This window comes from Maylandia zebra, linkage group LG1, assembly GCF_041146795.1.
Source record: "Maylandia zebra isolate NMK-2024a linkage group LG1, Mzebra_GT3a, whole genome shotgun sequence".
Lineage (NCBI taxonomy): Eukaryota > Metazoa > Chordata > Actinopteri > Cichliformes > Cichlidae > Maylandia > Maylandia zebra.
The window spans coordinates 8,747,525-8,772,531 of NC_135167.1; the positions used below are offsets into that span (position 1 = coordinate 8,747,525).

The 25,007-nt window shown below is 39.9% G+C and overlaps 1 protein-coding gene across 3 annotated transcripts in view; it reads right to left on the reverse strand.

The window, feature by feature from the left end:
* Positions 1 to 25,007, reverse strand: part of LOC101480906 (transcription initiation factor TFIID subunit 4) — a 101,555-nt gene that overhangs the window by 22,880 nt on the left and 53,668 nt on the right. For all 3 annotated transcript variants that reach the window (XM_014413212.2, XM_024805568.2, XM_014413228.2), the window contains 2 exons: positions 23,636 to 23,692; positions 8,315 to 8,437 (listed from right to left, as the gene is read on the reverse strand). In XM_014413212.2, the coding sequence (XP_014268698.1) occupies positions 8,315 to 8,437; positions 23,636 to 23,692 (180 nt within the window). The remainder of the gene's footprint in view (positions 1 to 8,314; positions 8,438 to 23,635; positions 23,693 to 25,007) is intronic.

Sequence of the window (25,007 nt, forward strand, 5' to 3'; positions counted from 1 at the left end):
GTAGTAAAGGGACCTCTGGCTAATATGTCGGGTTCGTGTTGGGCTCGTAGCCGAAAACTAGCTTTACTTTGTTGTCTGGGTCAACTTTGCTAGCGAGAGACAGAGAGAGGCATTGAAAGGCTGTTCCAACGGAACTTATTGTTTAGGAGAAAAACACGAACACAGTGTACAGTTGAGTCTTAACAGCTTACTTACAGCTGGGCTACGCTGCCCATGAGGCTACATTCTTTAGGGCTATGCCTGTAACACTCTGCCTATTGCCTTCATATTAAAGAATTTTTGAACAATAATTTTAAAAAATATTTTCATTATGCGGGCCGCAAGTAGAGGTGACATAGGCCGCGAGATTGAGACACGGGCATTAGAGCCTCTTAATGTGTGTTTTGTTTGGCTTTCCAGTAGGGCTGCACGATTAATCGTTAGAAAATCGCGATCTCGATTCATACTTATGTGCGATCTCATTTCCAAATGACAACGATTTAAAAAAAAAAAAAAAAAAAAAAGACGACGACAACGACGATTATACCGCATTTTGATCAGGGACGTACTCTGCATGAAAACAAGCGCTCACTCTTCCTGCTCAACAAATGACAAGGGTGGAGCCTTATACCACGTGATACAGAAGCTGTGCTGTGTGATGCTAAAATCAGCAGGGAAAAAACAACGGAGAGCACGTTGTAGAGCATTTTGCTCTACAAGGGCCTGATATCCACTTATGAGGACATTATACTGCTACTGTTCTATCAACATTTTAAACAAATATCTTCATGTGGCTCTTATTTTTCTTAAAAACAAAAATAAGGTAAAAAAAAAAAAAATCTGGTAATTCTTTGTTTTTATATTCATTGGGCCCCAATATGACCAAATATGAAAGAGAAATTAAAAATGCATGCCGTGGAAGAGTTCGGGTCTTATGAGGTTAATGAGAGAAAATAAAACAACTGAATTTTTAAAAATGCTCTTTGTGCTTATAACATATTAAAATTATAAAAACGATAATAAAAGTCTAAAAACAACTGACCAAGAATAGTCACAGGTATCACAGCTGGTTTATTTAACGTTTCCTTTGGCGTGTGAGGAGACGTTGACATGCAGAGTTTAAAACAGTCCTCATTTTGCAGTGGATGACTTTTCAGCTGGAGGAATAAATTCGTGGTACTGCTAACTTTTGCGGCAATCGTTTTACGGGATGTTTTGCAAGTTACCGCATCTTGTTCAACACCCTCCATGTGAAATCCAAATTCCCTCGCTTGTTTGAAACTTCCGCTGTCGCCATATTTTCCCTATCTGGTAGTATATAAAACGCATGCTCAGTGTAGTCTGCCAGGTAGACAATTTTCTGGTTGGATTAATGATGCATTTGAAGTGTGTGGGAGAAAAAAGAACTCACAGTAAATTACATGCAGACAGCTTAATATTGCCATGGTTATTTATACTGGATGGTTACAATAAAGCTATTTTAACAAGCATACATTGAAAAACTCGCAATACATCGAGTATATTCAATGCATCGTCCACCCCTAAACAGAAGGTTGGAAAAACATTGCTTTGATGAGTCTTGGTTTTTGCTGTTACATTTGGATGACATGATCAAAATTTGGCTTAACTAAGATGAAAGCATGGATCCATCCTGTCTTGTATCAACAGTTCAGTTTGGTGGTACAATGATGTTGTGGATATTTTCAATGAACACAACTGGGCCCCTTACCACCAACGGAACAACAGTTAAATGCCTGCCTGAATAATCACCACAGTATACCCACCTTTGATGGCTGCTTCCAGCAGGATAACGCATCAAAATTTAGATCATGTCAAACTTTTTTCAGCACAACTGTAGGGTCATAATTTGTATTAGCAGATATGACCATCGCAATGACCGCAAGCTCATTGCACTCAAATGGTCTTCGCTGTAGCCAAATTTATTCCAAGAAAGCACTTAGTGGTAAAGTTGAACAAGAGAATTGAGAGTCACATCATGAAATATAATCAGTTTTTTTCTGGTTATTTTTTTGTTTCTTTCATAACCTGGCCTCATGTCTTGCATTTGGGTGTCCTCTATAGCAGTTGCATCCCATAACGTTGAGCAGAGGCTTAAAATTTGCAATAATTAATTTTTTTTTCCATTACCAAGTGCCAAGTTTATGACTACCAAAAAAAAAAAAACTTGACCATTCTCTGAAATGTGAAAAGTATGATTTAACAACAAGATGGTAATTAGATTCAGGAGAATAGACGGCATTAAAAACTGAACACCTAAGATGTGTTCCAGCAATCTGACCAGCAGCCAGTATCAGAAACCACAACATTACCTGCAGTTATCCATTGTTATTCTTATTCACTGTATTGCAGATAAGATATTCAGTGACTCATTTTTACTATCGAGTACTTACCGCAGTTGGGGATGACACGACTATGTAAAATTACCACTGAATACTGCCTACACAAGAAATTTAAACAAAGAAGCAATATTTTGAGGGGAAAACAATGTCTTTGGGTAAAACTCTAATATGTTGAAATGTTTATTGTTATTCAATTCAATTCAATCTTTATTGGCAGACTTCATGTCCATAAAAACAAGACAAGACACAAGAAACACACACACAACTCCACCCCCCCCCCCCCACCCCCCAACACAAGGTATAAACCATTAAATATATATATGTATATAAATAAGTATATAAAGCATTTGTAAAAATATAAAACCATAATATACATAAAACACAATTACTTAAAATAAATCAATAAATACACAAACACTTTAACCAGTGCTTTCTGAGACTGGATGAGTAACGGGAACCACTCACTGTCGGATCTGTAAGTGCTACAATTATACTGTTACTCGAACCATCCAGTCGTTCTCTAAAATTGAACATTAACTTTCTTAAAAGTGCTTTAAAAGTCCAGACACCCACAGCTACAAACATCTGGCTGGCACTACCACTTCTAGGTATCCTGCAAAGGATTCTCATCGCATCATTATATGCAACATGCAGCTTCTGCATGCTACATTGCTTGTAGGATGACCACAAGGGGGCAGTATATAGCAGTGTGCAATACGCTTTAAACAAAGCCACTTTAACTGGAAGTGAACAAAAGCTGAATTTGCGTGCAATAGTATTTGCCTGCACATAGAGCTTACATCGTTGTCTGTATATGTCATCATCATAATTCATTTGCTCAGTAATAAAGTGACCGAGGTATTTCACCTTTTTATGAACTTCAAGAGTTTTTTGTGCCAGTTTAAACAAAGGGAAATTTAGCTGTTTATCCTGCTTGGTTCTACATATCAAAACAGCACTTTTAGCAGCATTGTACTCAATGTCATATTGCACACCATATTCAGTACAGACATTAAGAAGATCCTGTAACCCAGCACTGCTTGGACTAAAAACAACCAGGTCATCTGCATACATAAGATGATTTATCAGTGCTTTACCTAATATACACCCAGTGTTACAGGCTCTCAGCTGTATGGACAAATCATCAACATATAAATTAAATAAAATTGGAGACAAAATCCCACCCTGTGTAACACCATTGCTGACACCAAAGGGGGCAGAAATACTGCTTCCCCATTTAACCTGCATGTTCTGATGAGCGTACCAGTAAGAGAGAATCCTCACGATGTATTGAGGAACTCCCCGTCTCTTCAGTTTATCAAAAAGTTTTCTGTGGTTCACTCGATCAAAAGCCTGTTGAAATCACCCAATTCTTTGAATCTTTGGGCTGAAGGAAGGACAATACTCGGTGTATATATGCTCAATCAACAATCATATATTTCCATACAATTCAACAGTCAGAGCATTACAACGTCCGGACGGGAGAGATGCTACCAGAGGGTCAGGCACATGTCTCAAAATGGTGACGGGTTGCTCAGCTTTTTATAGTCTCTAGTGGCCCCCATCTAGTCGTAAAAGCCAAAACATCACATTCTTTCTCTGTTACAGCGCCTAAGTTATGACCTCGGCAGTTGTTTCTCTGCTTTCTGTAAGGTGGGGGTGTGGAATGTGGTCTATCTATCTCCCCTGTCTTTAGACACAGAGTCTCCTGCTTACAACCTTCTCTTCATGATTCAACAATTAAGCATGTCAAGAAAACAGTGTAACACATTCCCAGCAGATCAAGGATACAGAGTGATGCACATTTATCTAATGAACTAATATGTGAATATGTTCTGTTAACTCAAAAGTATAATGAGAACTAAACTACATATAGCTCACACACTCTATGTTAAAGGGTATAACATGATCTACAGCAGTTAACATAATTCAACTATTTTGATTACATATATAAGGTAACATATAATAACAGAATAATCTAACAAGCCTTAAAGGCATCAATGAAACACATGAGGACAGATGAATTTTTAGCCCTATACAAACTGACTATTTCCTTGAGTGCATATATGCACATGTCAGTGCCGTGCTTTGGTTTGAAGCCAAACTGATTATCCAGAGAAGAGATGAACACACTCATTCTGTCAAACAAGATTCTTTCTAACACCTTAGATAAAATACTGGCTAGTGCAATTGGCCTGTAATTATCCAAACAGCTCACTTTTGCAGCTTTGTCTTTCATAACTGGTACCAGTAAAATACACAGCATTGAGTCTGGTAATATGCCATGAATCATAAACCCAGTGAAACAGAGTGCTAAAAGAGGAGCTAGCCTTAAACTAGCATGTTTTAAATGTTCTGCAGTGATGTGATCCAAACCAGAGGATTTATTATCAGACAACCTATGAATGGCTTCATATACTTCATGTGTCCTTACACTTATTGTGTCATTACTCATGTCAAGATTGTCCTCATATGGATCACTTTTTATGCAGTTAAACAACGCACTGTAATGCTGTCTCCATAATGCTGCAATGTTATCTGCCCCAGAAACACCTTCAACAGTTGATGGTAGAGATGGTTTACAGTTATTAAGAGCTTTCACCTCTTTCCAAAAATCTGCCATATTATTACACAGCATTTTCCTGGCCAAAGAATCTGCTCTCAGCATTTGCTCATTTTTAGTTATAAAGCGAACAGCGTACTTATATCTGGCATTCGCACATTTTTTCTGTTCAAATTCTGGGCCTTGTTTAGGTCTTCCAGCCATGGCCCAACATTTATAAGCTATGCGAGCTTCATCGTGGTACATGGATACTAGGGCTGCCACAAACGATTATTTTGATAGTCGACTAGTCACCGATTATTTTTGCGATTAGTCGACTAATCAGATCATCATCCATTGGACATAAAACGTTCAGCTTATTGCACCAGCAGCATCTGCTCATATATAACTATCATTAGCTTACAGCTTTAAGTGTTTAAGGTATGTGCTAACTAAAAATAAAGACAAGATGATAGTTTATTAAATTTTAATGAAATTTGCAGATTGTTTCGGTGAAGTTTAATAAACTCCTTGCTATCTAAAATACAGTGGGGCAAAAAAGTATTTAGTCAGCCACCGATTGTGCAAGTTCCCCCACCTAAAATGATGACAGAGGTCAGTAATTTGCACCAGAGGTACACTTCAACTGTGAGAGACAGAATGTGAAAAAAAAATCCATGAATCCACATGGTAGGATTTGTAAAGAATTTATTCGTAAATCAGGGTGGAAAATAAGTATTTGGTCAATAACAAAAATACAACTCAATACTTTGTAACATAACCTTTGTTGGCAATAACAGAGGTCAAACATTTACTATAGGTCTTTACCAGGTTTGCACACACAGTAGCTGGTATTTTGGCCCATTCCTCCATGCAGATCTTCTCGAGAGCAGTGATGTTTTGGGGCTGTCGCCGAGCAACACGGACTTTCAACTCCCGCCACAGATTTTCTACGGGGTTGAGGTCTGGAGACTGGCTAGGCCACTCCAGGACTTTCAAATGCTTCTTACGGAGCCACTCCTTTGTTGTCCGGGCGGTGTGTTTTGGATCATTGTCATGTTGGAAGACCCAGCCTCGTTTCATCTTCAAAGTTCTCACTGATGGAAGGAGGTTTTGGCTCAAAATCTCACGATACATGGCCCCATTCATTCTGTCCTTAACACGGATCAGTCGTCCTGTCCCCTTGGCAGAAAAACAGCCCCATAGCATGATGTTTCCACCCCCATGCTTCACAGTAGGTATGGTGTTCTTGGGATGCAACTCAGTATTCTTCTTCCTCCAAACACGACGAGTTGAGTTTATACCAAAAAGTTCTACTTTGGTTTCATCTGACCACATGACATTCTCCCAATCCTCTGCTGTATCATCCATGTGCTCTCTGGCAAACTTCAGACGGGCCTGGACATGCACTGGCTTCAGCAGCGGAACACGTCTGGCACTGCGGGATTTGATTCCCTGCCGTTGTAGTGTGTTACTGATGGTGACCTTTGTTACTTTGGTCCCAGCTCTCTGCAGGTCATTCACCAGGTCCCCCCGTGTGGTTCTGGGATCTTTGCTCACCGTTCTCATGATCATTTTGACCCCACGGGATGAGATCTTGCGTGGAGCCCCAGATCGAGGGAGATTATCAGTGGTCTTGTATGTCTTCCATTTTCTGATGATTGCTCCCACAGTTGATTTTTTCACACCAAGCTGCTTGCCTATTGTAGATTCACTCTTCCCAGTCTGGTGCAGGTCTACAATACTTTTCCTGGTGTCCTTCGAAAGCTCTTTGGTCTTGGCCATGGCGGAGTTTGGAGTCTGACTGTTTGAGGCTGTGGACAGGTGTCTTTTATACAGATGATGAGTTCAAAAAGGTGCCATTCATACAGGTAACGAGTGGGGGACAGAAAAGCTTCTTACAGAAGACGTTACAGGTCTGTGAGAGCCAGAGATTTTCCTTGTTTGAGGTGACCAAATACTTATTTTCCACCCTGATTTACGAATAAATTCTTTACAAATCCTACCATGTGAATTCATGGATTTTTTTTTCACATTCTGTCTCTCACAGTTGAAGTGTACCTCTGGTGCAAATTACTGACCTCTGTCATCATTTTAAGTGGGGGAACTTGCACAATCGGTGGCTGACTAAATACTTTTTTGCCCCACTGTATAACAAGACACCGGAGAATATTCTCGAGCATCTCACACTTCTGATGATCAGCTGTCAGCTTGACGTTTATTCAGCCATGTAAAAACTACAACTTTAATCTCAGCCAAACCGATTTACGCAGGAACAAATAAAATACTAAAATAAGCCAAACAATAACATTTTTAAGTTATCTAAGTGACTTATATATCATGTTTAACCTGAGCATCGAAAGACAGCGGTGTGTTTGAAAAGATCTGTCGGGAGTCCGGTGTTCTCACGGCTCTAGTGAGCCTAGCCCCCGGCTCGCTATCGAGCTAGTGGGTAACAGATGTCTCCGAAAACATCGGAGCGCTTTTGAAAATATGTGGTGTCTTGATAAACTGAGCAGATATTTGAGGTTTACACAGCTACATTCTCGCCTGAAAATATGATAAACGTTTATTTTGTGACTCAGAAAGAATAATAAGAGTAATATTAAAACTAACTAGCTGCCGCCATTGTTGGAAACTGAGCTGGGCCGCGCTATGAATTCTGGGACACCGCTTCTTCTTCTTCGGGGTTTAACGGCAGCTGGCATCCTTGTATATGCAGTGCTGCCATCTTCTGTTTCAGTCCGTTATTACACTCTTAAATCCTACTACTTATTCCTGCGTCTTTTGTGATCCTACAAAGCTTCAAACGACGCCTCGACTATTAAATTAGTCGTCGACGATTTTGATAGTCGACGTAATCGTGACTAGTCGACTAATCGTGGCAGCCCTAATGGATACATGTTCTTTCCAACCAGGTCTGATGTTAGGTTTCTTATGCTTATATTGTTTATCAAGCAGTGTACCACTTTCATGCAAAGCAGTCACTATATCATCATACATGGAGCAGAGTAAATGTTTATGCACAGCATTCTTACAGTTGACATCCTTGCACAAAATAGCTTCTTTGGGCAAAGAAGCTATTTTATCATAAGGAGGAAAAAATGAATTTGAATTCAAACTTATATCATGTAATAATTTAGTTATTTAAAATTTCATAGTTAAAAAAATATTTTTATCATAATGAATTGTGCTGTTTGTTTTATTTTTAGCTTATCAGTTCCTCATAAATAACAAGAAAGTGCACAAATTTCTGTCAAATAAGATAACAATGTCATTGCCTAGGCATGTCCACTAACTAGAAATAGTAGAACATGATTGATTAAATTAGATTAAATCCAAAATTCTCGACTGTTAATTTCCCAAAGATCGATAGCAAGTCAGCATTACAAACTGGTGATGATAAAAAAAACATTGACAATATAGTTCTCACCTCTGTCCCTGATGGCGTGGCCCCCGGTGAATCCACTTTACGTTTTTTTCGGGGTCCAATGGCGGCTAGTGCTGTAAGGTTGGCATCCCGCTGCCTCATCTGGGCCAGTTCCTGTTGTTGCATCTAGTGAAAACATAAGAAACAATCAGACCTTACTATGAACATAAGATTCACATCTAGTATTTCCACATTTTCACATGTTGTTCAGTTCTTCTAAGTCTTATGCACATAATAAATTTGCATCATGGCAGTGCATCCAGACACATTAGCTTAATGCTCCTCCCAAATGTACTTACTGTTGTTGTACTTGTTGTTCTTTCATAATGCTGAGAGATCGTTTTTTTATACTTCTTATGATATTCAAGATTCCTTTTCTTGAATATCATAAGAAGTATAAAATAACAGATCTCTCATCAATATCACTGTATTGTTTTAAATGTCACTCTCAATGTTGACATATTCCTAATTTAACTGGGCTTCTTCATTGACAATAAATGTTGAACTCGATCTCGAACTCTGAAATTAAACTTTTTACTTGTGCATACTGATGGAGCAAAACTTCAAAATATCACCATCTCCCTGTGATGAACCCAAAACCAAATAAAGGGGCACCATAGCAGTTACATATAGCCAGCCAGTAATACTAACCCCCAAACTGCAATTTGCAATCAGAGGCTCAAAAAAACAACAACAACTGTCAGGCATATAAGATTAAGATCAAATGTAAGAATAAGAATTAAAGGGGACTGCAAAAAAAAAACAAAAAAACAAAACATTTCTTGAACTGTATAAGTAGAATTTCCTGAGCAAAACAAAATGGTAGACTGTTCTCAGCCATTAACCAAGCTCCTCTCAAAGACTATGTGTGTGTAGTCACATGGTTCTGAGGATGTGTGGGGGTTGCGGGGAGGCACTGCCCAAGGTAATGTCATGCCTACCCTCAGGGTTGAGGGGGAATCCAGCATTGCTGGGAGCTGCCCTTTATATTGGGTGGAGGTGTGAGGGCCTGGGGCCACGGTACAGAGGGTGTCAGCACTCCCTTCAACATTCAAACAAAGTATACACACACACACGCCTATCAATCTTGGCCACAGCACAGGGAATGCCTACCCACCAGCTTGCCTGCGTGTCTGCCCGCTGGGGGAGTGAGGCCTGGGTTGAAGCGTACAGGGACAATCAATGTGCGCCTTGATGTCTTTCATGTTCTTTTATGTTATCTCTCAGCATGTGTTCGCTGGGCACTGGTGTTTGCGTGAGGCATGTATGTTGTCTGATCAGGGGAAAATTTCATGTTACTTTCAGATGGCGCTCTGTAAAAGGTTGCTTTGGTGTACAAAGTCTGATCTTAAATGTGCATGCAGTTGCTTCTGATTTTTTCCTAAAATCCCGCTGGCAAGGCATGCCCTTTAGGGTGTTGCCACTTCACATTTAGCACGGCGGAATGTTGAATGATTCAAACACGCTGACAACACAAAGTAGGGGGAATAATAGCAGCAGTACCAACCAGCTCAATGAATAAACTACATTTATTTATTCCTTTTACATTGGATAGTGGTCAAAATAAAGATTTTGACTAATAGTAACAATTTGGACAAATGTTGAGTCAGGCTCTTAAAGTCATGCAAATGTATACAGGCATTAGAATAGAGTCACACACTAGGGATTGTGGCTGGATATGGCAAACAGAGTGGATATGATTTTTGCCCCTGTCTACATGGAAAAGGCTGCATTAATATTATCACTGTTATCCTTATTAGGCTTTGCCACAAACAACAGACAAACCTCTTCAGGCCTGACCTTAAAGAATCCCACTGAAAAGTGAGCCGTGACAGAGCATAGAGAGTGAGAGAGCGAGAGACAGAAAGAGAGTGAGTGAGGTCCGCTATCTCACTGATGGCACCAGGATGCCGGCAACTCTGGCTGGCAGTTGGCACCAGGCATGGGCTCCCAGCGCCCACAGCAACTGCCTGCATTTTCAGATTTATGACTGTATGATGAATGTAGACTTCATTTTACCATCTGCAACCCTCCAGTCTGCGTTTCCCGTCAGTAAAGTGGCCGCCGTGACAATGGGAGACTTATTTCTGATTTCAATCTGGTGCCATTATGCAGAGTCTATCTTCCTTTGTTGACTGCCAGTGGATACAAGCCAGAGTTGAGTAGGGCTGGGGCAGACTTGCTTTGCCTTACAACTTTCTCTGGCTACCCTTAAATGTTTACATATGTATGCTCATATGGTCACACAGAGGTGTACAAATGCTATGAACTCCCCTTTTGTAAACCTTTCTTGATTGTCTGTTGTATGTTATATGTAGCACCATGGCCTGCAAGGAACATTGTCCTGTTTCACTGTGTACTGTACCACTGCACGTTTGGAATGACAGTAAAACCGCTTGACTTAAAATGGTAGCAGCAAAAATATTTACCTTTTCCAAGATCCAGTAATAAGGTTCTGACACCATACTGTTAAATACACCGTCAGTCTCTTCTAGTATGTTTTTACAAACAGAGCTATTCATCTTTCCTAATGATGTTCCTGAAAAAGATTTTACAGACTGACAATGCTGATGATTTATTTTTTATTTTTTTGCAGGAGGACATCTTTTCACATTCTTTAATCTTGTAGAAATACAAAAAAAGCAGAACCGTGACTTCTAAGTGCAATAATCGCTCTGAACCTTCTGGAGTACGCTGTCAGCACTGTTAAGCGATAGGTACAATCATTGCCAAAAACTGCAAAGGTCACCATTGGAATTCTTCCCGGACTGGGAAAATAACCAGCTGACAAGATGCATACATTTGCCAAGTCCGATCAATGGTACCACATAAATATCTGCTGTTCTGAAGTCACTTAAATACCAGTGCTTCCAGTCTGCCGGTATGCCCTTTGTAGGCAAGGAAATGGGACTTGTAAAGTCAAATTATTAGCAAAGGTCAGGAGATGTAGAACATTTCTGAGATAACCCAGAAAATCAATCTACAGCTTTGCTATGAGATTTAAGTTTATATACGCGCAGGTGGCAATTATAAAGTAAGGTAAAACAGTTAATGAGAATATTACAATTGTTCTAATTAAACTGTTCCTTTGCTTTTGTAAATGTAAATTATGACTACTGGATTTAAATAGCTTTTTAAAATGATTTATTATAACATTGTACTGCAGATTAAGTTCCCAGGATAAGAAGAAACCTGTTGTATAAGCATGTTTAAAATTTATGAAGTTCACGTATTTTATTACTCATATTTTTAATAGCAAAAAATAGGAAAATCCTCTTGATTTGATCTGTGATCAACTGTACTGTTTTTTGTTCTTTTCAGTCACCTGCTTCCCAACATCATGAATTATTTACAAGTTAACTCGAGCTCTGCGCCCTTAATAGATTCGTTAAAGTATCTGTCAAGACGTAAGTAAGAAATAACATGGGTTTTTCTTATCACAGAAGAAAGAGCAGTATGCCCCCTTATGATGCAAAAATGTCTAAAATACAGAAAGAACCTTAGAGCGGTCTGACATGCTTGGAGTGAAGAGGAGGATAAGCTGTAGGAGCCATGATGGCCAACCTGCCGTTTTCCATCTCTGCTGTTTTTAACAAAGTCTTTTCTCTCCTCTCCCCCTGCTCCTGGCCTGGGGGACTGCTTGCGGCCCTCCAGACGCTTACAGACAGATGTCCTTGCTAGAGCAGAACATGCTCTGCTTGACGTCACAAGCAGCTACAGGGCTATGAAGGAAGCTAAAGGGCTGTTCGCCCTGCAAAGCCCACAATATAGTGTATAAGGAAGATCATGGGTTTTTGGGTTTTCAGTTAGTGTCTGTCCTAACACCCCCTCCAAACACCCCTCAAAAGCTTTGATCCAATACAACAAAGCAGGCAGCTTTTTACTATATAGACAAAGCATATGTTGTATTTGGTGAATGTCTTTCTTGGACCCAAGGCCCCTGGTGCAAACATTTTTTAAACAGTGATGGGTACAAACTTCGCTGTTTTGCAGTTTCTACATTCATTCTTTATCTTCTAATAGTGTAGAAAAGTTTGAGAGACAAAAATGTACCAAAATACTACAACCACAGCATATTGTCTTTTGCTCTTTTAAACTACCCAGTCTCAATAAATTTAAAGTGTATCACTTTTTTCTTAAAATACAGCCAAATTGCCAGCATTAAAAATAAGTCATCTGATGCTGACTACATAAAAAGTGTTAAATTAATGATAACAGTAGTCAATGCCAGCAGTTTAAGAGAAAGGCAGGAAGGCTTTAACTGGCAGTGTGTCAACTCACTAATTGTAAAAAGATAAAAAGTCTGCGCACAGATTTACAGAAACAGTCTATGGTCTGCCTCTAATACACTTGTGGATATATTATACAGCTTCAAGTACATTACGTCCACAGGACCAGGATATAATCAAATGCATGCAAAATGTAGTTATAAAAAACTATATTTATTCTTTTTTAATGGAACCATAAGTAAACACAATAAGGTTTTAGTTTTTAGCTTCACTGGCAGTGTGGTTCCAGGGATTGCAGTGTCAGTCTTACACGACAATGTTAGATGAATTTCTAAAATTTGTAAAATTCTGTTAGACTGTCATGTGACCTTGTGTAGATGACACTATTTTGTATTATTTATTAATGAAGTAATAATAAAATTAATATAAGGTTTAAAAAAAAGTAATAACTTTTGATTGTTCATAAGAATGGTTTGGTATTTTGTAATATTGGCATGAAAGAAAAAAAATCTCTGCTAAATCAATGCAGACATTATCACTGGGAAACTATTGCATGTCTATATGTAACTGTGCATAGCAGTGTAGGTCTGACAGACTGATGTTTATTTAGTATTTAATTATTAATAATTAATACAAAACAGAAAAAAGGATATGTGCACATTAAATATTTTTGATTATATTATATTCATTTCATATGAATGAATTAATCTGATGCAAAGGCAATGTCTTTTCTTTAGCATGAATTCGAATAATAGATTTTTTGTTTGTTTGGTTTCTTAATAAAGACTGCTTTTGAAATTCAGGTATTTGTAACATTGCGTGTTCATTTGTCTAAGTTTCCCACTAACATAAGAGTGTGTGTGTGTGTTGACATTTTATGTATGTTTTTTATGTATGTCTGTAATCCATGCAACTCATTCACCTGACACCCACATGGCCGACATTACGTGAACATCTGTGAGCCGCATCTTGAGGCCTTTCTTCATGTGAAGTGCCTGGCAGTTAGTTTGCTGCAGGCAGAGGGGCCATTTGCAGTAACCAATCAGGTTTCCCTTCTCCATCTGCACTCATACACTACAAAGAGACGAGTTGAGCCACGACCTGCTAATGTAGGCAAGTGTGGATAGAGACATGTTTGGCTTCATTAGACAAACTGAACTGCAAATAGGAGAACACCATAAAATATTTTGTATTATTATTATAGTGAATTTATATTTAAAGATTTATAATATTTATAACGCTTAAAGTTAAACTATGCGATATTCAGTGTGCATTACTAATATGTTCTGACACATTATATACGGCACTTAAAACTTTGGATTTGCAAAGATACTAGTCTTTCTGAATAGATAGGCAATAGATAATTTAGACAGATATAATAGATAATAAATCACCCAAAGTTAAAAATGTAATAACAAAGCGACATAAACTGTTTTGAAATTCAGTTTCATCATAAATTCTTTGCACATAAATTGTGATTGTGGTATTTTACCTATGGAGCAAAATGTGCAAGATCTAATAGTCTTGGCGCAGTGTGTTCCTTTTCCTCTGAAGTTGAGTATGTCTGAAGTCCTTCCAGGGCGAAGGACCAATTATTTAGAGCCCTCAGTTGTCCCTGGAGCTAAGGTCATTATGTGAGTGTCACTATCACAGCCCTGTGGTTCTTCTTCATATGCAACTTATTTGCAGGAATTAAAATGTATAAAGGGACACTGCATGAAATACATGAATAAATTGAATATGTCTTACAGACTTCGTGCCTTTACTTTGGAGTAAGTAATGCTTCTATAAATAATAACATTTGCACGACACATTTTGCCAAGGAACGGTGTTTAATGAAGGAGCCAGAAATCAGTGTTAAGCAGATTCTGACAGTGTTACACCGGAGCGACAGGGAAAGAGGAGTGATCATTAAAAATACTGCTTATCTAAGGGAAAATTTCCTACTTTAAATGTTCTCTCGCTTTGTCTCGTTCTATGCTGCTGTGCTTCGTCTAGCAATCTTCTCTCTCCCTGTCTTGCTCTCTTTTTTTAACATTTAGATTTGCCGCTCGTCACCTTCTATTGATCACGCCTCATTTGCATCCAGGAAAAGATGAGAACTCAGATATTCACACTCTGAGAGAGGACGATCTCAATGATTTATTCATTTCCAAATCAAAAAAAAGGAGTGAAAGGAAGGTAGATGAGAAGGGGAATCTTCATAGGCAGCAGGCGACTAGGAGGCTCTGAGGCTGGGCTCTTCTTCCCCACACCGCCCCTAGGCACATGGTGTGCAAGTCCTCCTAATTAACAAGGTGAATCATGCTGCCGCTCTCTAATTAGCCAACATGACAATCTAATGGAAACATGCAGGCCGAGCTGGCACACTTAGCATCACCTCTCAAAGACCCCCGCTACTGTCCTTCCCATAAGATTTCCACAAAAATGACTCTTTAGATTTTAAATGAGAAAAAAGAGAAAGGTGGGGCACAGCAGTTCAGGGAAGTGTATTTTTGGGAAAGGTCAGGAGGGAGAAGGTAGTTGATGTGGGCAAGCTATTTTTTCCCCTCTCCTATCTTCTGTGTGCGGTGTTTGTTGCCTAATTGAAACATGTCCTGCCTCCTGCTTCCCTCTCACTTATATCCCAGGCAAAGGAGGCTGGCACCTCGCCACCAGCATAGCTCAGCATAGCTCAGCATGCCCAATTCCCTTGTCGCTTGAGTCCCAAGGAGTGCTCCGGCGCACAAAGAGAAAAGTGAACCTACAGGCTTGTACAGCAACTAGACGAGTCGCTATCTCCCTCTGAGGCAAAAAAAAAATCTCCTTTTTTTGTTGTTTTCCTTCTCATTACAGCACTTTGTAATATTCGAAAACACACAGGAACACCAAAGGTACTTTTAAAGCCTGTTTCTATTTTTTTTTTCATGTAATATGTCTTGAGGTGAAGAAAAAAAACTGAAGTTGGAACTACAGACAACAAAGCAACAAATAAAAAATAAGGTTACAGTGTACTATTAAGTAGCCTGCATATCTGGAGGACCTACAAAACAGACCTTTCTTATGTGATAATTAAATTATCCATCTTAACCTGTTTCGTGATCTTTCAGAAAAATAATTGAAATCAAGTTGAAAACATATTAGATTAAAAGCACTCTTGTTAAATTTTTTTTTTTTTTAGAAAAATGATTTTTTTTAAAGAACCTAATATATAAAATATACTCAAGAAGCACACATGCATGTTCCTGTAACCATGATTGTGCAAGTTGACCACGATGGCTGCTGCTCAAGTGAAATGAATGTATTGTGTATCTGTAAGGCTAGAAGACAAGAATATAATAACTATGAATTGGGACACACATAACAGCAGGAATTCTCTTTGAAAGTCAGCATGGAGAGGGAGCAAATGTGGAGGAGGGTAGCAGGCTTTTGCCCTGGGGCCTACCTAATGGGGGACAGCGCTCCTTTGAGCAGAGCAGTTTGAGGAGGGCCAGAGGATGAGAGCCTATGAACTCGGAGATATAACTGGCCTAATAAAAAGCAAGGGGCTGTTACATCGTCTTCTGACAAAGTGTGAGGCTGCATCTGATGGGGCTCATAGTGTGGGTGGATTCCAGTTTCGCCACGACCTGGTCACTTGTGGCGAAGGCAAGGCCAGTCAAACACATGTATATGTGTATTAAGGACTGGCTGAACAAACAGGTACGATCTAAATAACACAAAACATTAATGCAAACAGTTCTTGAGAATATAGGCAATATATGGGTAAAGTATATTCCTTTGAAAAAGGCTCTGCATATCTCACGTGAATAGTGGTCTAAGTGAATTCAGACTCTAACATATATGTTTGCACCTCAGGAAGGATATATACCTGCAGGCTTTTAATTGGAGCCATGCAAGGTTCAAAGTTGAGCAAGAGCAGAATTAATTTGGTAGAGGTTCAAGACATTTCAAGCAATGCTGCTGCGTCAAATGGGCAAAAAAAAATCTCTCAATGCCTGAAGAAGAAAAAATATTTGAGGAAAATTATTCTAACAAAAACCTTTGAGATTCCCATTGGAGAGCTCTCGGTTTCACACAAGTCTTCTGGAATCACTCTAAGCTAGAAGTGGAGTGTTGCTGCAAGGGCATGGTAATGTGGAAGAATGGAAAAAGAATGAGAGGAGAGAAGAGGAGAGTAGAAGACCATGTACTCCCTTACGCTCCCTCCCACATCATCTAAAGGTCTGCCAGTGATTGGGCTGGCAGTGGGAGACAGACTGTGTTAACCATTTTTTAACCTTTATTTATCCAGGGAAGCTTGACTAAGCCCCCCGCTGCTTCTAAGAAACACCCTGTTACTAAATCTCACCACAGAGTTCTGCTGTGGAAACTAAAAGAATTTGAATCAAGTGCTGAAAATGTGCTGAATGTTCACTTTTAGTAGTTTCTTCTGTAGTTTTAGTGCTTTCTGCGGTGTTAATTTCCCTTTGTGCGTCTCTCGTCCTGCCTTGTATTTGCTTAAAACAGCAAGGATGATCATCTCACAAGGATCTCAATCCTCCTGCGCTTTTCGTTTTTTCCAACAGCACACAAGCTTCACGTCTGCAGTTGTCCAAGCATCTTAGCAAAAACACCTAAAATTAAGACCTCAGTGGCTTAAGTGTTAAACCATGAGCTCCCTCAACCTCCCAGCCAAACAGCTTTGACTAATGCCCCACTTATTTGTTTTTGTATTATTAACAACATCAACTGTCTAATAAAGGCATAAAATGCTGGGAAATCATTTTTAAGATGTATGTAGATCTCTTTTCAATTTAGAGAAGAATATAAGTCAATATCTAAGTCTTTTGTTTGTTTTTTTCTTTTTAGGAATTTTGAAACACTTGTTCGACTAAGGGTAAATCCAGATTCACTCTCTATGGGATATCACAGAACCTTGACACCTGTCTGAAAACATCCTCTATTCAGACCCTAAAGGACATGACTTGTGATGACAAATGTGAAGCACTTCCTGGAAAACATAGTTAAATTTGTTTTTATGCTATTCTGTTATTCCTCCACAGGGTTGGACTTGCAAGCTACAAGTAGTGAGCCTGGCTGCCCTCAGAGCACAATTTTTTATTTCGTTTTTTTTTTTAAGTTCGCCATCATCATGTTTGAATAAGATCACAAAGCGGAAGCCGGAGAAGTCTTCCAATGCTGCTTATCTTTGCACACCAAGATTCAGGACAAGGTATGTCCAGTCTGGGGATAATGCACAATAGGAGAGCCAGCTGAGCATCAGACTGGTCCTCAGCTTCAGTATTTAATCCTGGAAAATGCATGTCATATTTCTCAAGATGTTGAGAAAAGTCTGAGTCCAACACTGAGGAGCTTTGGGATGAAGTCCTTGCTGGTAAGTGGGCTGACCACATGGAGTATATTGAGGGGTTATTTGACCCGGAGCCCTTTGAGAGTGCTAACCAGCCACAGTAGGAGATAGCCAGTTTATCAGAGGATGAAACCTGGTAGCAAAGCCCTGGCTCTCATCTCTTACTCTATATTGGGGAATGTGGATGACTTCGCGCTTACAGGAAGGGAGCCTCTTTAATAGCTTTCAAGTGTGTTGTGAACAATCAACTACTTGCTCCTTATGTAGCCATAATTCTTCTTTCTAAATAACATTTATTTTATAAAAGGCACTCATTGAAGCAGTGGTGTAAATGACAGAATTTTTCAGACTTTTTTCATTGCTTTTTGAAGACATTCTGTCAATTAAGTCTATTTCGCAAGTGGGTATTTCTGCCTATCATGTTGGGTCTGAAAGAATAAGGCTAGGTGGTTCTGCTCTTCTTAAATGGGTGTGCTGGCTGGTTAAATTGGAAATAAAGCTTTTTTAAGCTTTTTTTAAAGCTCATTTTAAAAACAGAAACATCGGTTTTGTGTTTTGCACACAAACTCGTCATTACAAACATATGTTTTTAACTCTCTATAATTGTTTTTGTTCAAGATAAGATTTTTATGGATATTTTTTGATATAAAACTCCACTGCTTCTCACTTCCACAAAGGTGGTGGGCAACCTCCATATTTTATTCTTGGATTGCCAAGATTACGTTATTTGCTGTTGGAGATTGTGGATTTTTATCCCCAGAAGTAAATCTCTATCTAAACAGCACTTTGGTGATGTGTTGTTTGAATTCTTGATTGTCAACATTTATGTCTTCATATTATAACTTCTTTTTTCTTTATTTATTTAAAAAATGTTAATAATGACTTGAATAAATATCAATTAACAAAAACTTAAGCATTCATAAATATAATAGCATAGTAAAGACTTTCTCAAAAGCTTACAGTCACAAAGGTCTTCCTTTACCTCACTCTCAGATAGCGCAATTTCGATCAAGGCTAATGCAGCGTCATAGATTCTGTTGAAAGGGATATAAACTTGCATCTTGCTGCAGTCTGTTGGTTATCATTGCAAACCTTATCTTTGGTTCCACCATGAGTATGTGACAGCTCACTAGGCGATATATCCTAACTGCACTACTGTCCTTGTAGCTCAGGTGAAGCACGAGGCTTCTCTGTGAGTCTTGAATCCATATCCAATATGTATTGTACTAGATTAACTAACTTAAAGAGAGGCACAAGGTACAGCAAATAATGGACCTGCTGTGGAACTGGGCTTGGTGAAGACAAACAACTGCAATGAACCCTTAGAAGTGATGTACATATGTACAGGTGTGGCCTCACATACAGATGGCACAGGTCATCTGACTTGATGCATGCTGTATCCCATAAAATATGTGCCTACACTGTTCTCTGCTTCAAGGAAAACAAGTTGCAAACAACATTTTTTAACAACATGTACTAGAACACATGTGGATCTGTCCATTTAAAACAAAACAAAACAAAAAAAAAAACCTTTGTGACTCTATTAGAAACCTATGTAGGACATACACTAAAGAGTCACACTACACACCATTACAAGCCTACTTATGAAGCAATTGCCAAGTATGATCAGGTGGCACTTGAGTTATTAAATTTCTCCCCAATGCACCAGTTCAGGTAAAAATTACCTGTAGCTGCACAGCTGTAAAATCAATTTCATCCCAAGTCAGCTGGTATTATTATGATTATCATTTGTCCAATTTGAATCGTAGTGGAAGCTGAGTAGGTACTGCATAATGCTTTAGTGACAGTTTTTAATCAACTTATATGAACTGTGCCATATAGTGGAAATATTACTGTTCGTGGCTTTATTTGCTTTCGGGGTCGAACAAACTCAAACAGGAGCTTTTGGCCAGATTTTGGCCAGCTGTAGTAGCCAATTTGTCTTTTTTCTCTTCCCTCGTCTCTCTTGTCCTGTCCTCTCTCCACACCTCTTCTCCACTTCACTCGTTTCCTGCATCCAGTTGTGCCTGCAGACGCGGTTGTGATGATGAATCTGTGGCTGCAGTGTGTCTGTGTTTCTGACATTGTGATGTATCTCCACTGGCCTTAACTCCCTCTCTATCTCGCCACTGCCTCCACCCTCAGTATTCTTTTCTCTCCATCTCTTTGTCTCTGTCTCTCTGTCTCCTCCTTTCTCTCTCTCTTCTCTCTCGCTTATTCTCTCACTTTCAATGATCAGGCATTGCTTGGCCCCCTGCCTCAGTGATGGAACAGACAGAACACACAGACCCACCAACAACAAAAACAAACAGGAACTGAGCTCCACGATTTGCCGATTGATTTTTACTGGGGGCATTTCTGAAATAGCCCATCTGACCTTTCGGCCAAATGGTAGTGAATAGAGGAAACAGAAGTGCTAAGCCTATCGCACACAAAACCTCTGCCAACAACTATCTGACCAGACTACACTGCTGGTGACAAGGTTGAGCTTCAGGTTGCTGGTTTATATACATAAGCACAATCACAGGATTAGCTACATCAATATACAAAACTAAAATCCTGCAGCTCAGCTGGAAACACCTAGAGCATAAGATGTTCATTACAACCCATACTGAATAGAACACTGTATTTCTTTTGTATTCTGGCATTCTTTTCTTTTCTTTTTTTTTTAGTGAAGCTAAGTCTGTCCTAAGGTTAGGGCTAGAGGTACAGATTGTTGCATAATTAAAAAGAGAAGGTTTTATCCCCTTAGAAACACAGGTCTAGTCTCTGTAAACTTAAGAACAAAGTGCCTAAATTATGAGGCAGTCTGAACAAAGTTAGTGTTCTGGCCAGCAGAAAGCTCGTGGACTGTTCAAAACAGAAATGGTTCATCAATTAGAGAGCATTTAATAAATGTCCCAGAAATCTGCTTATTAATTTCTAACATTTCTTTGCTACAAGTGAAAACTCTGGTCTAATCATGGCACTAATCAGGGTGTGATGCCCACTCGTCGGGTTGAAGGTAAGTGGGGTCCTCAGGCAAAGATACTATGTGGGGCAAAAAAAGACAGGTGCATGCTGGGAAGCTAAATATGGACAATCGGCAGAGACAATGCTGTGTAGTTAAAAACAATTAATTTCTTTGGCTTCAACAGGAGTCAAAAATGTTATCTCTGCTTTTTGTAAAACTTGGTCATAACACTGATAATGAATACATATTAAATATACATCCATCTATTTTCTCCTGCTTAACCAACCTATTAGCTGGGTGGGACACAAGGAGAACATGCAAAATCCAGAAAGGCCCCAAGTGGGCCACAACACCAGTGTCCCACCTATTACAATTCTTTAACACTTAAACTCCCAGAGAGCAGTTTAAATGAGGGTAAGATGACGCAGTTGTTTTATATATGTAACAAACTCTATAAGGTAAATGTGTGATTTTAAAAATGACTTAACTAGACATTCAGCCTGAGCATTTCAATTCATACAATTTATTTGCGAGTCATGGTTAACACCTGGCTGTCAGGCTCCAGCACTGATTCAGGTCTGCAAAAGTAGTTTCACAGCACAATGTACCTGCCTTTTTAAAAACAAATCATGCGCCAGCTCAATTTACATGCCAACACTTGGTTCGAGTATATAACACTCTGTAATTCCATCTCCCCAAAATGATGACTGTTTGGTGGTAGTGGTTGTGTGTGCGCGTGTGCATATGTGTTAGACTGTGTGTGTGTGTGTGTGTGTGTGTGTGTGTGTGTGTGTGTGTGTGTGTGTGTGTGTGTGTGTGTGTGTGATCAGGGAGAAGGGCTTAAAGAGAGTCGGCTCCTCTGCCCGTCGCCTGGAAGAGTAGCTCGGGCTCATTATCCTGATGAAATTTGCGCAGATGTGTGAGCTGCCGACAGACTCTGCAGTGACACAAACAGCCAGCTCTGTCCCCTTGAGCCAGTCAGGTGATGAAAACTGGAGAGGCACGGGGGCTGAGAAACGACGGCCATTAAGCAAAAAAGAAAGAGGTGAGGGAGGGTGGAAAAGGGGAGCTGAATGTGTGTGTATGTGTGTGTATGTGGGGGTGGGGGCAGTTGGAGGGGTTGGTGAGTTTTCCTCGTCTCTATCTAGCGGGAGAAAGCATTACATAAAGTAACAATTTCCAAACCACCTTCTTAAAATTCCAGATGAAAATGAAAATGTGCATACATGCACGCGGCATCTCCTCACGAGGCACTAATCTGGCCGTATCCAGATGACGAGCGGACTGCCACTTAACAGGGAGGAGATCCACTTTGATCACATGGCCCCTGGGGCAAACCTATCGCGCTGCCTATTACGCTGCTTCATTTGCATATGTGGGGCTTATGGGAAGGCTGAGATCTAGTGTGAATGTTCTAAACTGCAGCAGGGCTCACTGTTGCTAGAAAGAAATGTCCGGAAGAGAAGAAGACAAACGATCGAGTGCCGCAAGTAGCCTGAGGTAAGTGCACTTGTCACTTTAAGGTCACAAGTTCAATATCACACTCTGGCTAAGTGCATCTTAAAATTAAATATTCTGGCCAAACAACAATACAAGAGTTTCCATTGAACGAGATAGATGCAATTAATCCTTAATATAAGTGGCCAAAAGTGTAGAACTGTGTGAGTATAAATGATGGTGTAAGTCAAAAAAGTGCATGCATGCTCAGTAAACTTTACTTAAATAAACAAAAGGCTTGCTTTAAAAGAGTAAGCAAGTTAGACAAAACCCCGTGTGCTCCTTACATTCTACATCAACAACAACAACAGGTGAATGCTGCTCGTTTTATCCTCCTGCCTACTCAGACTTTTCAATGGAAGCTCCACGCAGGCCTCTTGATCTTTGTTAGCAAGCCAAGGACTGAAAGCACCCAGTGAAGTTATTCGGGTGTAAACAAAAAAACAAGACAAAACAAAAAAACAAAAAATTAAAAAGGCAAACTTCCGCTGTGAAAGTGCTATTTCCTTTTCCTTTGCGTAAACAACATTAACCATCCACTAAAACACGGTGTGGTCTACTTTCTGAGCTCCACTGGGAATTCATTTTATACAAGACCTGCACTTGAGATGAAGCGCCCCCGTTGTACAGAAAAGAAATGCACTATACCAGTTTAAACACTTCCCAGTTTGCAGAGCTAAGTGTTATGCCTCTGCCTGTTGGAAAAGGAAATAACTCTTTTTACTACTTTTTACTAGGAAAAGTTATTGCAGACCATGAACTGGTACATCTTAAAACCTCATTCATCATATACTTTTATGCTTTTGCTGAACTATGCATCGCTGCAACTGGACTAATTTACAAACAGATATAAAAAGTTAATCCATTTTGCTCTCTCACTATAAATTCTGTTGCACTGTGTAGGCTAAGATAATCGCACTTTTATGTGGCAACAACATTTACATAAAATTAATACAAATGTACTTTTAAGACGAGATACAGATGTGCCAAAAGTGAGTTGAGAAATTAACAGTAAATAAAGGACACCATCTACGGAAAGACACCGGGCCCAATGAAAAGCAATTAGTCAAAATTTACACTGCTGTGAGACGACACAGATGAGGAAAAGAAAAAAGAAGTGGAGTGGAAGAAGTGGAGGGTGTCTTGGGTGCGCAGAAAATCATTTTCCACACTTGGGCTTCAATCTGCGCGAATAATTCTTCAAACTTTTTTAAGTCGGACTTTAAATGGCATTACATATGTAGTGAGGCATGAAAAATTAATACGTTGGAGTCGGGGAAATGTCAAGGGTAATGATCTCCGCTGCAGCTTACCTCCTTAGCTTTCTGTTTCAGTCGAGCTTGCTCTGGGTCTTCTTGCCTGGAGCGACTCTGTGGAGCAAAGGAGGGGGGGGGGGGGGGGGGGGACACAGGTTAACAGCTGGTTTAAGGAGCCCACAACCTCTCCGCTACTCATCTGTTGCTGCGGCAGCAAAAATAGTGCAAAATGGGAACAGGATACAGAGGTGTCAAGGACATCGTATCTGAATTCAGAGAACAGCAATGGAGCGCCCCCCGGGGGGCAGTGGCCTTTAAACCCGCTCCAAATCCAGCCCTAAATAAGCCGCTGGAGGGGGATTCTAATCAAAAGAGGTTATTAAAAATTCTGCTCGAGCCAGGACGCACACACGTGCACACACACAAGGGGGAAAGGATGTTGGTGACTATCAGTGGCAGTAGCTGTCTATGTGTCACTGAGAGCCAGTGTGGCTATCCGTTGCTTTGTGTTTGTGTGAGTGTGTGTGTCCCTGGCATAACAACACAGCACTTCTATTTTAATCAGCTGCTAAGATCTGGGTGAATGTATTTGTCCCTGGGAATCCTTCACCACGCAGCCAAATGTACATGTACAGCTGACCACTGCAGGCAACAGAGGCAGATTATGGCACTACACAGTAATTGCGTGTTGTTTGTTAATCTGGAAATAATCTATCCATTTGATTTTTTTCCCTATTAAGATGAGCATAAGTTGATCGACCCTAACGTTTTTGTGCAAACAAAGCTCTCAGTTACTGTCTAACCTGATTTTGGTAGCTCTATAATGTCTTCATTTTATTCCCTGAAACATTGCAAAAGGTTAATCGTGTAGTTCTACATATGTAGAGAACCTGTCATATTTTATTTTTACAATACAGCCTCCATCTCAGTGAAGTGAAAAGCTATCTTACTTTCATCTAATTTCTTCAAACAACAAATCAGTGAGAACATACGCCAGGCCATCCCTATTCCCTCCTTAACATTACCTCCCTTCCTCTCCTTATGTACTCTCTCTGATGGACGGAGACCTGCTCTTCATAGCCTTACTGCTAATTGGCTTTAAATATATCAGGCAGTTCACGTAGTGGTCGGTATCTCAACTAAGACTAATGTGTTTGCCCTCCAGTCGGCCAGAGCATCCCTCAAGACTTGAGTCATATTGTAAATGGCTGGCATAGCAGAGGGTAAGGCTTGTTGTGAAGGAAGGAGGAGGGGGTGGAAAGGATTATTTCAGTGCGTTTCTTATTCAAGAGGTCAAATTAGCTGGCGCTCGAGCAGCAAAGAGGCAGGCAGGGAGGTGGGTGGAGGATAGGAGGGGTAGGTACAGATGGACTGTTTACAAAGGGCAGTGGTGCCACTGGCATGCTTTACATCTCCTCTGTCAGCTGCC